General features: G+C 43.5%; 1 protein-coding gene and 1 pseudogene across 1 annotated transcript in view; both read right to left on the bottom strand.

Moving 5' to 3' along the window:
- Nucleotides 1-18,735, bottom strand: part of LOC137612711 (copine-9-like) — a 116,895-nt gene that overhangs the window by 44,819 nt on the left and 53,341 nt on the right. Inside the window, exons 14-15 of the mRNA XM_068341381.1 lie at nucleotides 2,258-2,319; nucleotides 1,792-1,838 (exon numbers count right to left, since the gene is read on the bottom strand). Of these exons, the coding sequence (XP_068197482.1) occupies nucleotides 1,792-1,838; nucleotides 2,258-2,319 (109 nt within the window). The remainder of the gene's footprint in view (nucleotides 1-1,791; nucleotides 1,839-2,257; nucleotides 2,320-18,735) is intronic.
- Nucleotides 5,415-18,675, bottom strand: LOC137608686 (uncharacterized; annotated as a pseudogene).

Genomic DNA, 18,735 nt, shown 5'->3' with positions numbered 1-18,735 from the left:
TTTTTGCAAAGTCAACCACCATCTGTCCTTCTGCATTCTTCTCCTGGATACCAAACCTGCCCATCACCTCCTCATCACCACTGTTTCCTGCACCAACATGTCCACTGAAGTCTGCACCAATGACAACTCTCTCACTTCTAGGTATGCTCTGCATCACTTCATCAAAGTCCAACCAGAATTTCTCCTTCTCCTCCAGCTCACATACTACGTGTGGAGCATACCCACTAACAACATTCAACATCAAATCTTCGATTTCTAGCCTCAGACTCATCACTCTATCTGACACTCTTTTTACCTCCATGACATTCCTGACAAACTCCTCTTTCAAAGTAACTCCTCCTCTATTTCTTTTCCTATCCACACCATGATAGAACAATTTTAACTCTTCTCCTAAATTTCTAACCGTGCTACCTTTCCACCTGGTCTCCTGGACACACAGTATGTCTACCTTCATCCTCTGTATCATGTCAACAAACTCTACCTTTTCCTGTCATAGTTCCAACATTCAATGTCCCTACTCTCAGTCCTATACTCTTGGTGATCCTCATCTCTCTCTTCCTACGAACACACTTTCCTCCTCTCCTTCTTCGTCTAACAGTAGTCCAATTTCCACCGGCACCCTGTAGGTGAACAGCACCGATGGTGGTCGTTGTTAACCTGGGCCTTGACCGATTCGGTATGGAAGTCATAGATTCAATTTGCATGTTTGATTTGGCAAAAGTTTAGGATGGAAGCCCTTCCTGACACAATCCTCTGTATCTAGGCTTGGAAAGGCATAAAAAGACACTGGCTTGTGCCTTCTTGAGGCTACATTGTGTATTATTTGCACTATTTCTTTAAAATGATTTACTTATATAATACTGTAATGTTTCAGACATTTGTTAAAAAAAGAAAACCATGTGGTGTGGTGTTGTTATCCAACTGGTAAGTGTTTCTGTTTTGTTTGTTTTCTTGTCTGTTTTGATTTGTTTTTCATTTCATTAGGGGATGTTCTGCTTTTGTCATACATCATATAACTTCATCATACATCATATGACTTCTAAAACTTTATTAGAGTTTCAGCTCTTGGATTTCAAGAACTCAAAAATTTATAGTTATAGAAACATGCAAAATCTATATCTTCTTCACTGTAACCAAATTGACAATCATCACTTAATTATTTAAGAACTGATTTGTTGTCAGATTATCAAATCACAAATAACATACCATTATCTGCATACAGTAGCTACTTCAAAAGGCTTTACATTAACTGAGAATCTGTTTGTGTTATTTTAACACAAAAATGTATTATTTAAAATGTCTTTAGATGTATAAAAAATGTCTAGCAAAATAACAATATTTCAACGCTCTCTAAGAAGAGGTGAGAAGAGGATAGAATTATAAGAGTATATTATATTATCTTGTTCTAAATGTGATGCTGGAGCATTACAGTACATTCAAATCTGTAGAAAACCAAATCTGTAGAAAACAGCTAGTCTGCCAGACCATTTTGCTGTAGATAGATAGATAGATAGATAGATAGATAGATAGATAGATAGATAGATAGATAGATAGATAGATAGATAGATAGATAGATAGATAGATAGATAGATAGATAGATAGATAGATAGATACATACTTTATTAATCCCGGAGGAAATTGCATAAGGGTCCTTTGTTCAGTTTAAATGCAAAATGTTTGGAATAACACGTGGTTTGATTGGTGCAATTTAATGGAATCAGTGAACTGTTATGCTGTAAGCAAAAGAACATCCAAGACAAAGCATCTATAAAAAAACAATTCTTGACCTACCATTGGATGCTGTGAAATCTATGGCCACCGTGAAGTTCAACTGAGTCCTGTTGAAAAGAAGATAATAGGAAAAAACAACAACAAAGCAATGCACTCTAATTTACTCTAGTTCACAGGTTCACTAAATAATTAGTATGGTAGGTAGGACAATTTACCCTCCATCTTGGAAGACTATGAGGTGAATGGAATTTAATAATGATAATTGAAAGTGAATGAACTGAATAATTATGTTGACATATGAGGTTTACCAATGCAAACTTCCCTCCTTCAGAGCCAATTTGAATTAAGTCTGTTGCTCAGAGAATTGCCTCACACACACACACACACACACACACACACACACACACACACACACACACACACACACACACACACACACACACACACACACACACACAACAACCATTTCACCTCTGTCAAATGGTTGTTTGTGACTTGAGAGCAGTGTGATTCTTATTCCACTCACCCTCCTTGGATGAAATCCACGAAGGTATACTCGGACTCCACTTTGAAGGACACCAGAGTTACCTGGCACATACCACACACACACACACACACACACACACACACACACACACACACACACACACACACACACACACACACACACACACACACACACACACACAGAAAGTTTATATCAATTACTTATATAGTTTTTACACTCATACAGTGGGATGAATAGTACAGGGCAACTTAACAAATTGAAAGTTCACCCATTTAAAAAGATAAAAGAGGTTTGTAATTTTCATCATAGGTACACACTAAGTGTGAGAGACGGAATGTAAAAAAAAAAAAAAATCCAGGAAATTACATTGTATAATTTTTAAACAATGTATCTGTGTTACTCACTGTTACGGAGAACAGTGAGTAATCAGCCCAGAACTACACAGTGGGAACTGGTCAGTGCTTTGGAGACAGCTGGGACCACCGTCCACCACCCCGGTGGATGAGAGGGTAGCCTCCCTACGCCTTAAGGCTGTGGGAGTGAACACTCTTGACTGTTATTTGTGCGTACGCACCAAATATCAGTTCAGAGTATTTGGCTTTTTTGGGGTCCCTGAATGGGGTCCTTGATGGGATCCATGCGGAGGAGTCCATTGTTCTTCTGGGGGACTTCAATGCACACGTCGGCAATGATGGAGACACTTGGAGGGGCGTAATTGGGAGGAAAGGCCTCCCTGATCTAAACCCGAGCAGTGTTGTGTTGTATTATGTCAAGGTCTTGGGTGCCTCAAGGGGCGGTAACCCTCGAACACCATGGTGGACATCGTGGTCAGGGAAGCCGTCCGACTGAAGAAGGAGGCCTTCAGGGGCATGTTGTCCCTGGGGACTTCTGAAGCAGTTCCGGCTACCGACAGGCCAAAAGGACTGCAGCCTCGGCTGTGATGGAGGCAAAACAGAGGGTGTAGGAGGAGTTCAGAGAGGCCATGGAGAAGGACTGTTGGACGGCACCAAAGTTGTTCTGGAGGACTGTCCGACATCTCAGGAGGGGGAAACGGGGGACAAAGCTGGTCCTGACTCTCACTACAGTGCCAGATAATTCCGTCTTGTTTGTTAGCGCAATCCAGAGACTTTGCATCCTTGTTGTAATAAACTACGTATTTTTATCCGCCTGTCTCCTGCAATTTGGGTCCACAACAGTCTCAGGGCAGCCCTTACAGTTTGGGCATATTGATAAGAGAAAGAGAAGAGGGAAAGAAATAACAGACTACCAAAAATGAAAAGAATGTTAATTTCAAGAGGTTTGCAGTTAAAGAAGTAATGAAGGAAAAGGTATGTTTTGATGAGATAGAGAAAAAGTCATGCTGGGTAAGTCATAGGATAGGAGTCTGCATCTGTCTTCACTGTCTTCAAGTCCATCAGCCTCACTACCAAGAGATATTTCCTGCAAAATGCAGAAAGAAGAGGGGTGACAAAGCAAAACAAATGTATCCTGACCTGTGTGTATCTTTTTTCTGACACCTAAGGACACTCAAACTGATTCTGGGATACTGTTGCAAAGCCAAGGAAATGCAAGGGTGGCAACACAAGATGCCTATGATGATGTTATCAACCCCTCAGCTGCGACTGACATGAGACTAAGCACATGTACATTGGGATCCAGAAATGTTCACATACACACCTGTGCACACTTAGATAGATACAAAGATTATAGGTTGACCTAGAAACATGCTAATGTTTACTTAAAACATCCTGATTTGCCTCTGATCTATCTTTTCATTCAATCACTCTTGAATCAAGGTGCCTTTGTTCAATCAATCAATTTTTATTTATATAGCACTCAATCATGGCAAAAGACATTTCAAAGTGCTTTAACAGACAGAGAAACCCAACTGAACCCTTTAGAGCAAGCATAAGCAACAGTGGCAGGGAAAAAAACCCTCAATGTGGAAGAAACTCCGGGCAGGACCCAGACTCTTTTGGGCGGCCATCTGCCTTGACTGGTTGGGTGGAAAAGAAATAAAAAGAAGATAAGAACAGGTCGAGAGACAGAGAGAGTGGCAGATAGGCCAGATAGAGTCAGTGTAATATGGTTAAAGTTAGACGATTGGAGTTGTTGTCTTCAATACATGTTTCCCATTGGTAAATTCAAAGCACAATTACAGCTGCGTGGGTGACTGTATGGCGGCATGGAGGTAGAAAGGAAGCAGGACCCCAGCCAATATACAGTAGATGAGGGGTAGTACTGGTGGGCTTGGAGGAGAAGGTCCACATCACATTGATAGATGGGGGTGATTCTGATGGGCTTGGAGGTGAATTTCCACAGAGGATGGTCCATAGCGGATGGGAGGATGAGGGGTGGAACAGTACGGTGACATAAAGGAAGAGAGGTAGCAGGACCCCAGCCGATGATTAGGTGAGGGGTGATACTGGTGGAATGGGAAGAGCAGGTCAACAGCAGATGGTCCATAGCGGATGGGCAGATGAGGGGGGGAACAGTAGGGTGGCGTGGAGGAAAAAAGGAAGCCGGACCCCAGCTGGCGATTAGGTTAGGGGTGATACTTGTGGGATGGGAAGAGCAGGTCCACAGCGGATGGGTGGATGAGGGGTGAACCAGAGAAAACCTAAAAGGACGTAGAACAGAGACTCCAGGGAAGAAGTTGAGTTAGTAGGGTGTGATTGGAGACTTGGAGAGTGAGATCGGAGAGGAGGAGTAATAGAGATGGTCAGAGAGAAGGAGGAGGAGAGAGGAACTCAGTAAGTCTGGATTTTGCCTACGCCTACTGCACCAGCCCACTCTGCTCACCTGCTGCAGATCACTGCAATCAGGCCTGCATATAGTCTCTCCAGCACCTTCAGTCATTGCCAGATTGTTCTTTAGCGTCATGCGAGACTTTCCAGTGTTCATTCCCTGTCTGATATCCCGGTGTCGACTCTGCCTGTTCCTGACCTGCCATCCTCGTCTGCCTCCCAGTAAACTCACCTGCCTTCTGTGCCTGACCTCGTGCTCTGCCTCAGCGTCTCTGGTATCTGCCTGCTCTTCTGGTTTTGACTCCTCCGCCTGGCCTCGTCTCCTCTCCTGCCTGCTCCCAAACGTTGCCTCTGTCTTCGCTGACTGCTCATCTGGCTACGACTCCCCGCCTGTCTCTGACCTCTCTTCAGCTCACTCCTCGTTGGCCTCACAGCACGTGCAGCAGGCTCTCCAGAACGCAGAGCGTCCTGCTCGTCTTCATCGTGAAAATAAAAGTCATTACCAACTGTTCCTGTGCGCCTGTGTACTACATTTGGGTCCAAACCATACCTGTTTCATAGTCTTTAACAGTGACAGGGTGTCTGCCTCACGAACTGAGGAAGGGAGGTGGTTCCACAATAGAGGGGCTTGATAGCTAAAGGCTCTAGCCCCCGTCCTACTTTTGTGAATTCTAGGAACTACCAGTAGGCAAGTATATTGAGAGAGTAATGCTCTAGATGGATTATTTATTTTTATTCAGTTTATTTTCTTCTTTCCAGACATGTTATTACAACAGATTTTACTTTCATCAGTGTTGAGACATCTGATATCTGATATCTGACAACATCTGAAAAGAAAAAAAAAAGGTTGACGGGTAGAAGTGTGGTGGAAAGTTTTAAATACAATAAAATGATATTTCATAGAACCAAAGATCTGGATTGTTGAGTGTGTCAAATTATTCAGCGCTCGTGAAGGTGCCCCCAGGATGTCCCGAGGTCATGAAGACGCTGCATGAAAATAATTCCTGTTAGACCATATTTGGAAATGCTTACATGACTGTCGGTATCCTTGGAAGAAGTTAGACCCTGACAGAAGCAGCTGGTCAGATTATTTCATATACTGTACTTGAAATTAGAATGTACGTTTCTGCACAGGGTCATCTAAAGAATGTCTGCAGCAAATATGTCCTCACACTGACTGATTATAATGTCATCAAATAGTTTTGTGAAACTGTCGACTTGATATTTTTGGTAACGTCTGGAGGTCATGACGTACTAACTGAAATCCCGTAAAGAACTGGTTGAAAGCAGATGGGCCGAAGTTAATACCTCCCCCTAGTGATGCCTTTAGAGTATATAAAGATATGTGATCCATTTACTAGTTTGTACTTCAAGTTTTTTCCTGTACACAGAATATTCATCGGAGGACTTTTTCATCGTCTCCAAAGCTCTCATCATGCTTAGATAAGTATTTGTTGAAATTGTCTGTTTGTTGAACCTCTCTGTTTGTCAATATCATCAATGATATTATTGGACTCATACTCAACCTGTGAAAGATATTATTGTACTGCTAGTCAACCTATACATGATTTGAATTGACAAATATCTTGTATTTTATACAGTCTCCTGACCTTAAGAGAACGAAACCCCCACCATTGGCTTGTAAGGTTCCCATCCCCTAAATCAACAACATCTCTCTCATTGCAGCACATTGTCAACCAATTCATACTTTGCATGTCACAAATCAATTTCAATTATTTTATTCTGGTACATCATTGTTTTAATCTGTCCATTTAGTCCAATAGGCATGCATCTTTGCACACCTCTTTGTCAGTTCTTGAGAAGAGTCCAAATTTTGTTAATGTTCATTTTATTATTCCTTTCAAGGGTTGTTTCTGGTCAATTTTATGATTTAAGCGCCGTTGGAATGGCTTGTTTTGTGTGGGTGAGTTGATGTTGCTTTCTGTGCCTTCCACACTCCTAATCACTGGCGTCAGCATCACGGTTTCTGGCCTTCACATCCAAACGCTTTCCCTATTTCTCCAGCTTTTTGGTGATATCCTCCTTGAGCCAAGCATTGGACTCCTAATGCCGGTCACTCAACCTAGCTATGGCTTCATTCAGCATGACAGCTATAGCCTCCTTATACACCCTGGCAGTTGCCTCGGCTGCTCGGTCGGAATCCTCTTGTGCTTTGGTCTGTTGTAATCCCATTTTTCTCAGCCTGCAATGCAGCATGAAAACACCACACCCCAGTGCTGTTATCCCGATTGTCATGAAGGTGAAGATGTACACATCCTCTAAGTCTTCCACATCCAGTGGGGCCAGACACGTAGTTCTGAAAATATCCCTGCTGCTAGAATCTAGCCAGCCAAAAAAGTCCCATCTGGACAATGGTGCTCACCAGTTCCGATAGGTCTGGTGGAAAAAATGCTGTCGATCGCATTAAGTGACCAGCTCATCAGATTCATCTTGGTTAGAGGACTTCGTATGTTGATATAAATATATGGAACTAAAAGTTTCTTCAGATAGGTCGGTGCCTGGCCATGAAGGGCTTTGTAAGTGAGGAGGAGTATTTTAAAATCTATCCTAGCTTTCACAGGAAGCCAGTGCAGAGAAGCATATGGTGTCTGGTACTAGTCCTGGTCAGAACACGGGCAGCAGCATTCTGAATTAGTTGAAGAGTCTTCAGCGACTTTTTGGGGCAGCCTGAAAAGAGTGTGTTACAGTAATATAGTCTGGAAGTGATAAAAGCATGGATTAATTTCTCTGCATCATTCTGTTTTAAAATATGCCTGAATTTAGCAATGTTTCAGAGATGGAAAAAGACTGTTCTAGAAATCTGCTTAACGTGTGTGTTAAACAAGAGATCCTGATCAAAGATGACACCTAGGTTCCTCGCAGTGGTTTTGGCTTCAAACGTGATGCCATCCAAGGCTATTACATCACTGGGCACTACATCCCTAAAGGGTTTTGGGCCAAGCACAATGACCTCAGTTTTATCAGAATCGAGATGCAAAAAGTTATTGGTCATCCACTTTTTAGACTCTTTGATACACGCCTGTAATTAGCACAACTGATTGACTTCATCAGGTTTAATCGAGAGATATGATTGTGTATCATCGGCATAACAATGGAAGTTGATGGAGTGTTTCCTAATCAAGCTACCTATAGGAAGCATGTATAAGATAAACAGGATTGGACTAAGAACCGAGCCTTGACAAACTCCATAGCTAACTGTAGGTGACTGGAAGGAGTTGTTATTAACGTGAACAAACTGGGAACGGTCAGTTAAATAGAGGACTTAAACCACCTCAATGCTGATCTCTTAATACCAATTGTTTTGTCCAGTCGTGCCAGAAGAATATTGTGGTCAGTTGTGTCAGAAGCCACACTAAGGTCCAAGAGAACCAATATAGAAACAAGTCCTCTGTCTGAAGTGGTTAGAAGGTCGTTGCTAATCTTGACAAGTGCCGTTTCCGTACTATGATGTTCCCTAAAACCTGACAGGAAATTCTCTAATAAACTGTTTGATTTAAGGAAATCACATAACTGATTACCGACTAATTTCTCCAAGATCTTAGATAAAAACGGGAGATTTGAGATGGGTCGATAATTATTTAGAACAGTAGGGTCCAGGTTAGGTTTTTTGAGAAGTGCCTTGATTATAGCTACTTTAAAGGACCATGGTACATATCCAGTTGATAATGACAGGTTAATTATATTAAGGAAGTGGTTGCTAAGTAAAGGTAAGGCTTCTTTGATGAGTTTAGTTGGAATTGGATCTAACAGACAGGAGGATGGTTTAGCTGACGAGACTATTTTAATCAGCTGACTGATCTGTATTGGAGAAAAGACATCCATAGAACCAAAGGGTTCAGGAGTCAGCCATGTGTTTTCCGGGATCTAAGGGACCTAAAGAAGGACTAGAGTTTGTGGAGGACAGGACACCATAAATTTTGTCTCTGATGAGCAGGATCTTATTATTGAAGAATTCATAAAATGAATACTAATTCATGATGGAATACTAGGCTCATATGCACTGTGGTTCTTTGTCAATCTGGATACAGTACGGAGCAAGAATCTAGAGTAGAGTAACTTTATTTATCCCTTAAGGAGGTTCCGTCAGGGAAATCAATTTCTCTGTCGCACACAGCATAGTAAGTACACAAAACACAGAAAAAGCACACAGAATGCACCAGCACATAGAAAGTAGTACAACAACAAATAGAAAGATTAATAAATAACCCATCAAGAATATATAAACCGAAAATTGTAAATAGGCATAGAAATAAAAAAATAAACAGGCCTAGCTAAGTGTTTCTATTGTCTTCGATTAATGATGAATAATAGGCTGCTGTAGCGGAGCGAAGTGCCTTCCTGTATTTATGTAAACTATCTTGCCATGCAGAGCAGTGTTCTCCTAGTTTAGTAGAACGCCATTTCCTCTCAATTTTTCGTGAGTGTTGCTTTAATTGGTGGGTATGAGAATTAAACCAGGGAGCTCGCATCCCGTTTTATAGTATTATTTTTTAATGGAGCAATTAAATCTAAAGTTTTTCGCAGAGTCTGTGGTAATGTCAACAAACTCATCAATTTGTGACTAACATTAACTGAGTTCGGAAAACGACCCCCTGTGTAGTTAAATTGTGGGATTAAATTAAGCATACTTGAGATTTCTTCCCTGAATTTAGAAATAGCATGATCTGATAAATCTCTGGTACAAACTTTTTTTGCAGGATGGGAATTGCACAATAGCCGAATGTCGAAAGTTATCAGGCAGTGGTCAGAAAGGATGGGATTTTGTAGAAAGACGACTAACTCTTCAATTTCAATCCCATAAATCAGCACTAAATCCAGAGTATGCTTGAACTGGTGAGTAGATTCCTGTACACACTAACTAAAGCCCATGGAGTCTAGTAATGACGCAAAATGCCCTACTGAGGCTATAATTACTGTTGTCCACGTGAATATTGAAATCACCAACAATATGACCTTATCAGTTTTAAGAATTAAACTAGTTAGGAAATCAGCAAATTCAGATGGAAAGTCACTGTATGGACCATGAAGACTATGAATTATGACAAATAATAGAGGCTGAAGTAGTTTCTGGATTGGGTTTGATAGGCTCAGACTAAGACTTTCAAATGAATTGAAGATCATTTTTGGTTTAGGGCTCAATTCTAGCGAGGGATTAAAAATAGACTCCTCCACCTCTGCCTGAGACTTGAGGGATCTGATAATTTCGGTGACTAGGAGGAGTAGCTTCATTAAGGGAAAAATACTCATCCTCACTTAGCCAGGTTTCCGTTAAAACAGAATACATCTATTATAATCTGATATAATGTCATTTATTAAAACAGCTTTTGAAGAGAGATATCTAATATTCAGGAGACCACATTTTATTGTTTTGTACTCCAGAGCTGTTGAAGTCTTGGTTTTGATTTTTATTAAATTTGAATGCCCAGTTGCTTTCCTCTGGACTTGAAATGACTTAATTTTACATGAATTAACTTTAAACGGTCGGGGGACAAACACAGTCTCAATGGTGTGTACAGTGGGTGACGGTACAGTGGGTGACAATACAGTGGGTGACCGTTCTAGGAGTGCAGAGACCTATCTAAGACTGTGACTTTGCATCCCGGTCTCAACTCTGGGTCAGGGTTTTGGGTCAGAAATAAAAATGGTCAGATATTTGGACAGGAGAGCAGCACCATTCCAAGTGGGATGTATACAGGTAGTCGCCGACTTACGACCTGTGCAACTTACGACCGATCGACTTTACGACCACAATGTCCGGGTAGGGCGGGGCATTCCCTCCAGCCACAGTACTAACGCTCTGAGGCTCCCGCGCTCTCTCCAGTCCCCACGGCGCACACACGCTGTTCAGTCACACTGAGATCAGCAGCCCAGCCCACTACTGATGGGCTGGGCTGCTTAGGAGGCTGTGACGGAGAAATGTATGAATGACGTATGGAAAAACTGTCAAGCGTTACGTGAACTCTTCTGCTGGATTTGAAAGTGACGAAGAACTTGATCAGATTCGGGAGAAAATAGTGAAACTGGCAAAAAACCTCTCCTTGGAGAACTCACGAATGATCGCGCTGTAAGAAGAACTGATCGCGCTGGAAGAAGAAAGAGTGGAAGAAGAAGAGAGAAGAGAAGCAGAGAAAGAAGAGGAGGAAACAGAAAAAATGTTCACCACCAAAGGCTTGTCAGAAGGCTTTTCCCTGTTAAATAAACTCCGTGCACACTTTGAAGAAATGGACATAGAACATAGAAACATTTGCAAGGATTGAACGGATGGCAAACAACGCTTTCCGCCCATATCGTGAAATTTATGAGGAGAAAAAGAAACGAACAATTCAGACAAAGCTCACAATGATTATGAAAAGATCGTCTCCCGCTCCCACCAACCCACACGCTGCCCCAGCTGACGATCCGGACGACCCCCAGCCAAGAACCAGTGCTGCTGGATTTAATTTTTACGTAAGAGTCGATTTACGACCAAGTCGAGTTACGACCGATCTGTCGGTCCCAATCGCGGTCGTAAGTCGGCGACTACCTGTACTGTCTCTCTCAATGAGACCGTGTTTTCCCAAAAAGTCCGCCAATTATCTACAAATTGAACATCATTAGCAGGACACCACCTAGAAAGCCAGCAGTTGAGTGAAGACATGCGGCTAAACATGTCATCACTGGTCAGATAGTTGAATGACCTTACTTACCACAGTAAGTAAGGTCATTCACGTGGGTATTTTAGCCATATTATTACTCGAGAGTAGAGGTAAGATCTTTAGCCTCGGGCCGGGACAGGCTCAAAATGTCAATGATTACATTCGGGTCGGGTCGGACTAGGCCTTATCTTTTGCTAACTTTTTTTAATAAATATATACTTATATATTATGTATCTCAAATGATCTATGGATATTAAAAACTAAGAAATACCTTTATAAAATAAATAATTTAGGTAAAACAGAGAAGGCGCTGTATGGTAATTGCTATTCAATTACTAAACAAGAGTCATAGAGCCAGAGCATGCCCTTCGCACGTGAACGCCGTGGCCCACCCTTTTTTTTTATCTTCCCCTCCTCATGCATTACATATTTTTGACCTGATATTCCGATATCGAGCAGCAAGAATTTAAGAATAAACTAAAAGACTGGGGAAATAAAAAGACAAACATTCACTGGTAAGAGTGAGGTATGGAAAGGCTTCAAATTGATTGTACAAGATGCTACAGATACTTGTGAGGGCTTTGCTGAATGTAACCAATGTGGCACTTTGCTCTCATGCGAGAGCAGAAAGACTGGCACCTTGAGACAGAGCTTGCATTTAAAAAACTGTACTGGCAGAAATAATAATCATCACACATCTATATAATTTGTTGCAAGACAGCACCTCTTTGTGATGAGCAGGCCATTACAGAGAAGTGCGTTGTCTTTTGTTGTCAGGACCTTCGACCATTTTCAGTAGTTGCTGGCGAAGGTTTCAAAAGTCTGGCCCAAGAACTGATCAATGTTGGGTCAACTTTTGGCTGCGTACCTGTTGACTCAGTCCTGCCCCACTACTCCACAGTGTCAAAGGCGTGCATCAAGAAGGCCGAGGTAAATAGGGGCTTATTGATTGAGCGGGTAAAGAAGGTTCTAGAAAGGGGCTGCAACGTCGCCATGAGTACCGATATGTGGAATGAGGATTACAGAAAGCTAAGTTATATTGCAATAACTCGTCACTCTACTGAGACTTCAACTTAGTTGGCAAACCCCTTACCACTGCTGTATTTCCAGCAGAAGACGCCAAAATGGGGAAGAATATAAGAGAACTGATTCAGCTTCTGGTTAATAGATTTGGTTTGGAACCTTCATCTTTATTCAGAATCGTGTGGGTCACAGATCAGGGGAGTAACATCATGAAATCTTTGGAACCTTACAAATGCCTCTCGTGCCTTGACCATGTGATTCACACTGTACTTCGCTATGAGCTGGACAAAGATGCATTGTCTATAAATGCTCCTTATATTGCAGTAACCATCAGTGCAGCCAAGAGTTTGTTCCAAAACAGTGCTTCAAATGGCTGAGACTAGATTCAGCACTACTTACTTGACTCTTAAGTCTGTTTACAATATATATATATATATATATATATATATATATATATATATATATATATATATATATATATTATATATATATATAAAACACTATCCAGTCAACATGAAATGCAGAAAGGGGCGTGGTCTGGAATGCAGGAGGGCGTGGTCTGGAATGCAGGAGGGCGTGGGCGTGGCTTCGAACCCCAGACATGGCGGGCACTATCCAGTGAGGGTCCTTAGGCAAGACCCTTAATGCTATACGAGCCTACCTCAAAAATATGAGTGAACACAATAATGACAGAGTCATACCGGCTCGGACGTCGCCCGGGTTAACAAGGTCCGCGTAAGATGCTAGGGAACCAGGGCAATCTGATGACAAATGGGCTACTGGAACAAGACACACATGGACAAGGGCGGAGAATACGGAGTTGTTGGAATGCTACTACACAAGTAAGCCCAGAGAGAGGGGATATATGGGGCGGATGTGGGACCAATGGATGCTTCGAAACCCACAATCAAGGCTAACAAAGAAACAGCTGTTAGCCCAGTGTTCCAACATCCGTAACCAAAAACTGCTGTCACAACTAGAGATCGATGAAATACAACAACAATGCTACGGCAAGGGGGAGCCAGGACGCCAGGTCAGCGGGGGGATATCACCCCCCCCACAATCCGTGATTGGATACCAAGCCCCAAGAGACATACACAGCCTCAATACAAGAGCTGCTGACCTGCGAAGGAAGATCGTGACCCAAATGGAAACCTGGAGCCTCCGACAGATACCGAAGCTAAGTTGTCAAGTACCTTCAGAAGATCTGCTAGAAGATGTGAATGCTGCAATAAGAACCATCCCCACAGGGAACATAACTGAGACCAACAAGCTGATCCACAGTACAGCAACAGTAATCCTCGAAATGCTGGGATATAAGATCAACACAGGGCATAACAAACAATACCCTCCATGGAAGAGACGGTTAGAGGCCAAGATAAAGGCGAGAGAAGTCAGCCAGCTAGCCGAGCTACAGAAGGGGAACATGGTAAATAAAGGGGCACCCAGGAAATACAGCAAGCTCTCCATACCTGAAGCACTCGAAACTGCCAAACAGAGACTAACAGCTCTGGCTACCCGACTGAAGCGATACACCAAGGAGATTGAGGCCAGGAGAATAAACAAGACCTTCTCCACTCAACCAGCAAAGGTGTACTCTCGTGGCAGGGAAATAGCATCCGGCCAGACCCACCAAGAGCTGAGGTGGAGAAATACTGGAAGGGCATATGGGAAAGAAAAGCATCACACAACACCGATGCTCAGTGGCTAGTGGACCTAAGGACTGACCACAGCTGCCTCCCAGAACAAGAACCAGTAACCATCTCAATGGCAGACATCCAAGAAAGAGTGTCAAAGATGAAGAGTTGGTCAGCACCGGGCCCTGATATGATCCATACATACTGGCTAAAGAAGCTGACAGCACTCCATGAGCGTCTAGCAGCACAGATGAACCAGCTGCTAAGGGATGGGACGCACCCAAAATGGTTGACTAAAGACAGGACAGTCCTGATCATGAAAGACCCACAGAAAGAATCTACCCCATCCAACTACCGGCCAATAACCTGTCTCAGTACAACATGGAAGCTCCTGTCAGGCATCATGGCAGCTAAGATGAGTAGGCACATGGATCAATATATGAGTGGGACACAGAAAGGAGTTGGTAGTAACACCAGGGGAGCCAAGCACCAGCTACTGGTGGACAGAGCAGTACACAGAGACTGTAAGAATAGGCAGACCAACTTGTGCACCGCCTGGATTGACTACCAGAAAGCCTACGACTCAATGCCACACACGTGGATACTGGAATGTCTGTAACTGTACAAGATCAACAGGACACTAAGAGCCTTCATCAAAAACTCAATGGGGAAGTGGAAGACAACCCTGGAGACTAACTCCAAGCCAATTGCCCTAGTTAACATCAAGTGCGGCATATACCAAGGGGATGCACTATCACCACTGCTGTTCTGCATAGGCCTGAACCCCCTCAGTCACATCATCACAAAGAGTGGCTACGGATCCCAATTCCGAAGCGGGACAACAATCAACCATCTCCTCTACATGGATGACATCAAGCTGTATGCCAGGAATGAGCGAGAAATTGACTCAGTGATCCACACCACCAGGATCTACAGCGACGACATACAGATGTCATTCGGATTACACAAATGTGGCCGGATGGTATCAAGAAGAGGCAAGATGATCAGAACTGAAGGGGTCAACCTACCAGGGGGCAGGATAGAAGACATCAAGGACAGCTACAAATACCTTGGAATCCCACAGGCTAATGGCAACCCTGAGGAGGCCGCAAGGAAGTCATCCACAGCCAAATACCTCCAGAGAGTAAGGCAAGTCCTGAGAAGTCAGCTGAATGGCAAGAACAAGGTCCGAGCCATCAACATGTATGCACTGCCGGTCATCAGATACCCCGCTGGGATCATAAGCTGGCCAAAGGAGGAGATAGAAGCCACAGATATCAAGACTAGAAAGCTCCTCACCATGCATGGAGGGTTTCACCCCAAGTCCAGCATCCTGAGGCTGTACACTAAGCGGAAAGAGGGAGGCCGAGGACTAGTGAGCATCAGGGCCACTGTCCAGGATGAGACATCAAAAATCCAAGAGTACATCAGGAAGATGGCCCCAACAGATGAACTGCTCAGTGAATGCCTTAGACAGCAGAAGCCTGAGGAGGAAGAGGAGGAGGAGGAGACGACATGGAGGGACAAGCCCCTACACGGCATGTACCACCGTCAGATAGAGGAAGTGGCTGATATCAAGAAGATCTACCAATGGCTGAATAAAGCTGGACTGACAGACAGCACAGAGGCACTGATCATGGCAGCACAAGAACAGGCCCTAAGTACAAGGGCAATAGAGGCCAATATCTACCACAGTAGATCTGACCCAAGGTGCAGGCTATGTAAAAAAGAAGCCCCAGAGTCAGTCCAGCATGTGGTAGCAGGGTGTAAGATGCTCGCCAGCTCAGCATACATGGAAAGGCACAACCAAGTAGCTGTGATAGTGTACAGGAACATCTGTACCCGGTATGGACTAGAAGTACCCAAATCCCAATGGGACACACCACCGAAGGTGGTTGAGAACGGCAAGGCTAAGATCCTGTGGGACTTCAGCTTCCAGACCGACAAACAGCTACTGGCTAACAAACCGGACATAGTGGTGATGGACAAAGAGCAGAAGAGAGCAGTGGTGATAGATGTGGCGATTCCAGCTGATGCCAACATCAGGAAGAAGGAACACGAAAAGATTGAGAAATATCAAGGGTTGAAAGAACAGCTGGAACAGATGTGGAAGGTTAAGGTCAATGTGGTCCCCGTGGTAGTAGGAGCACTTGGGGCAGTGACCCCCAAACTGGAAGAGTGGCTCCAGCAGATTCCTGGAACAACATCTGAAGCCTCAGTCCAGAAGAGCGCAATCCTAGGAACAGCTAAGATACTGCGCAGAACCCTCAGACTCCCAGGCCTCTGGTAGAGGACCCGAGCTTGAGGATGACACACAGATATTTACCCACTGTTGGTGCAGTGTCAATGAGGTTATTTAGGAGAAATATTAACACTGTGTCATCAGAGTACTTCGGAATGTACTGGTCTGGTCTATCACTCTTACCCTCAGACAGATAATCTGTAGTACGACAGCTGTCAGTGGAAAGAGTGAAAAGTACGGCTGAGCTTACACATCCCTGTGGAGCGCCAACATTTATAGTTAATGCTGAGGAGAGGGTTTCATTCACCTTCAATCTCTGTACTCTGTTGGCTAGAAAAGATGCATAACAGAGAATCAGGTATGGATTTAACTCTAACTGGACCATCTTTGACACCAATATATCCGACTGAATTGTGTTGAATGCTGAAGAGAGGTCCAACAACACCCTTGCATAGTTGTGGTTAGACTGATCTAGATGTTTTGTAATCAGGTGGACCAGTGTGGCAACTGCATCTTCTATACCGCAGCCCTTTTTATAGGCATATTGACATGGGTCGAGTTTGTCTTTGGTTACGCTAACCAGATGTTGTAGATAGATAGATAGATAGATAGATAGATAGATACATAGATAGATAGATAGATAGATAGATAGATAGATAGATAGATAGATAGATACTTTATTAATCCCGGAGGAAATTGCATATATCCACTGCTCAGGCATTACATAACAAATAATACTGGATAAACACCAGGAGAAAAGGAAACACTGACATCACAGCACATACCACAGGACATACATTACACTAACAGACACATGCAGCACTAACAGGACTTATATACTAAACTATAACTAAAATATAAACAGTATAAAATTTAAAAATATTACAGTATTAAAATCTAAACAGTATAAAATAAAATCTAAACAGTATAAAATTGAATTAAAATATAAAACAGTATAAAAAATAAATAAATAATATATATATATATATATATATATATATATATATATATATATATATATAAACAGTATAAAATTAAATTTAAATTAAATTAAATTAAATTAAATCCATTTTCAACCCCGTGCTGACCTCGCCACCTCCCCCCCGCTCCTCCTGAGAGAGTCATTGTACCCCCTGATGGCACGGGGCACGAAGGAGGACCTCAGCCTCTCTGTGGAGGCGCTGTGTGACAGCAGTCTGCCGCTGAAGGTGCTTCTCTGCTGGGAGAAGGTGGTGTGTAGGGGGTGCTTGGTGTTGTTCATGATGGCCTTAATTTTAGACATGGTCCTGCTCTCCAGAAGCATATCCACAGAGTCCAGGCTCAGCCTGACCACTGAGCCCGCTCTGCGGATGAGTCTGTTCAGACGGTCCATATCTCTTTTCCTGGCTCCCCCACCCCAACACACAATGGCGTATGACAGCACACTGGAGACTACGGACTGATAGAACATGAAAAGGAGGTTAGGACAGATGTTGAAGGAGGCCAGCCTCCTTAGGAAGTACATCCTGCTCTGCCCCTTCTTGTACACACAGTTGGAGTTGAGTGACCAGTCCAGTCTGCTGTCTAGCTGCAGTCCCAGGTACTTATAGTTTTCTACCACCTCCACCTCACTGCCTTTGATGATCACCGGCTGTGGAGAGGGAGGTGCCCGCCGGAAATCCAGAACCATCTCCTTTGTCTTGGAGATGTTGAGCTGGAGCTGGTTCTGTTGGCACCACTCCACGAAGTCAGCCACCAATGCCCTGTACCCCCCCTCATCACCCTCCCGGATACATGCCACTATCGCGGTGTCATCGGATTACTTCTGTATGTGGCAGGTATCCGAGTTGTGCTTGAAGTCTGATGTGTAGAGGGTGAAGAGAATGGGGGATAGAACGGTCCCCTGTGGCGCCCCCTTGCTGCTGGTCACCATAGAAGAAAAACAGTCCCCCATACAGACGTACTGGGGTCTGTCCGTTAGGTAGTCCGTGATCCAGCTCACAAGGTAGGGGTCCACAGCCATGGAGGTCAGTTTGTCCTGTAGGAGCCGGGGCTGGATGGTGTTGAAGGCGCTCGAAAAGTCAAAGAAGAGCACCCTGACGGCACAGCCCCCTGTGTCCAAGTAGGAGAGCACACGGTGGAGGAGGTACATGACAGCATCGTCAAACCCAACCTTGGCCTGATAAACTGGAGAGGGTCCATAGCACCCTGC

Source organism: Antennarius striatus, chromosome 2, assembly GCF_040054535.1.
Source record: "Antennarius striatus isolate MH-2024 chromosome 2, ASM4005453v1, whole genome shotgun sequence".
NCBI classification, from domain to species: domain Eukaryota; kingdom Metazoa; phylum Chordata; class Actinopteri; order Lophiiformes; family Antennariidae; genus Antennarius; species Antennarius striatus.
The sequence above is the reverse complement of the archived record's forward strand: the minus strand, read 5'-3'. Positions and strand labels throughout refer to the sequence as shown.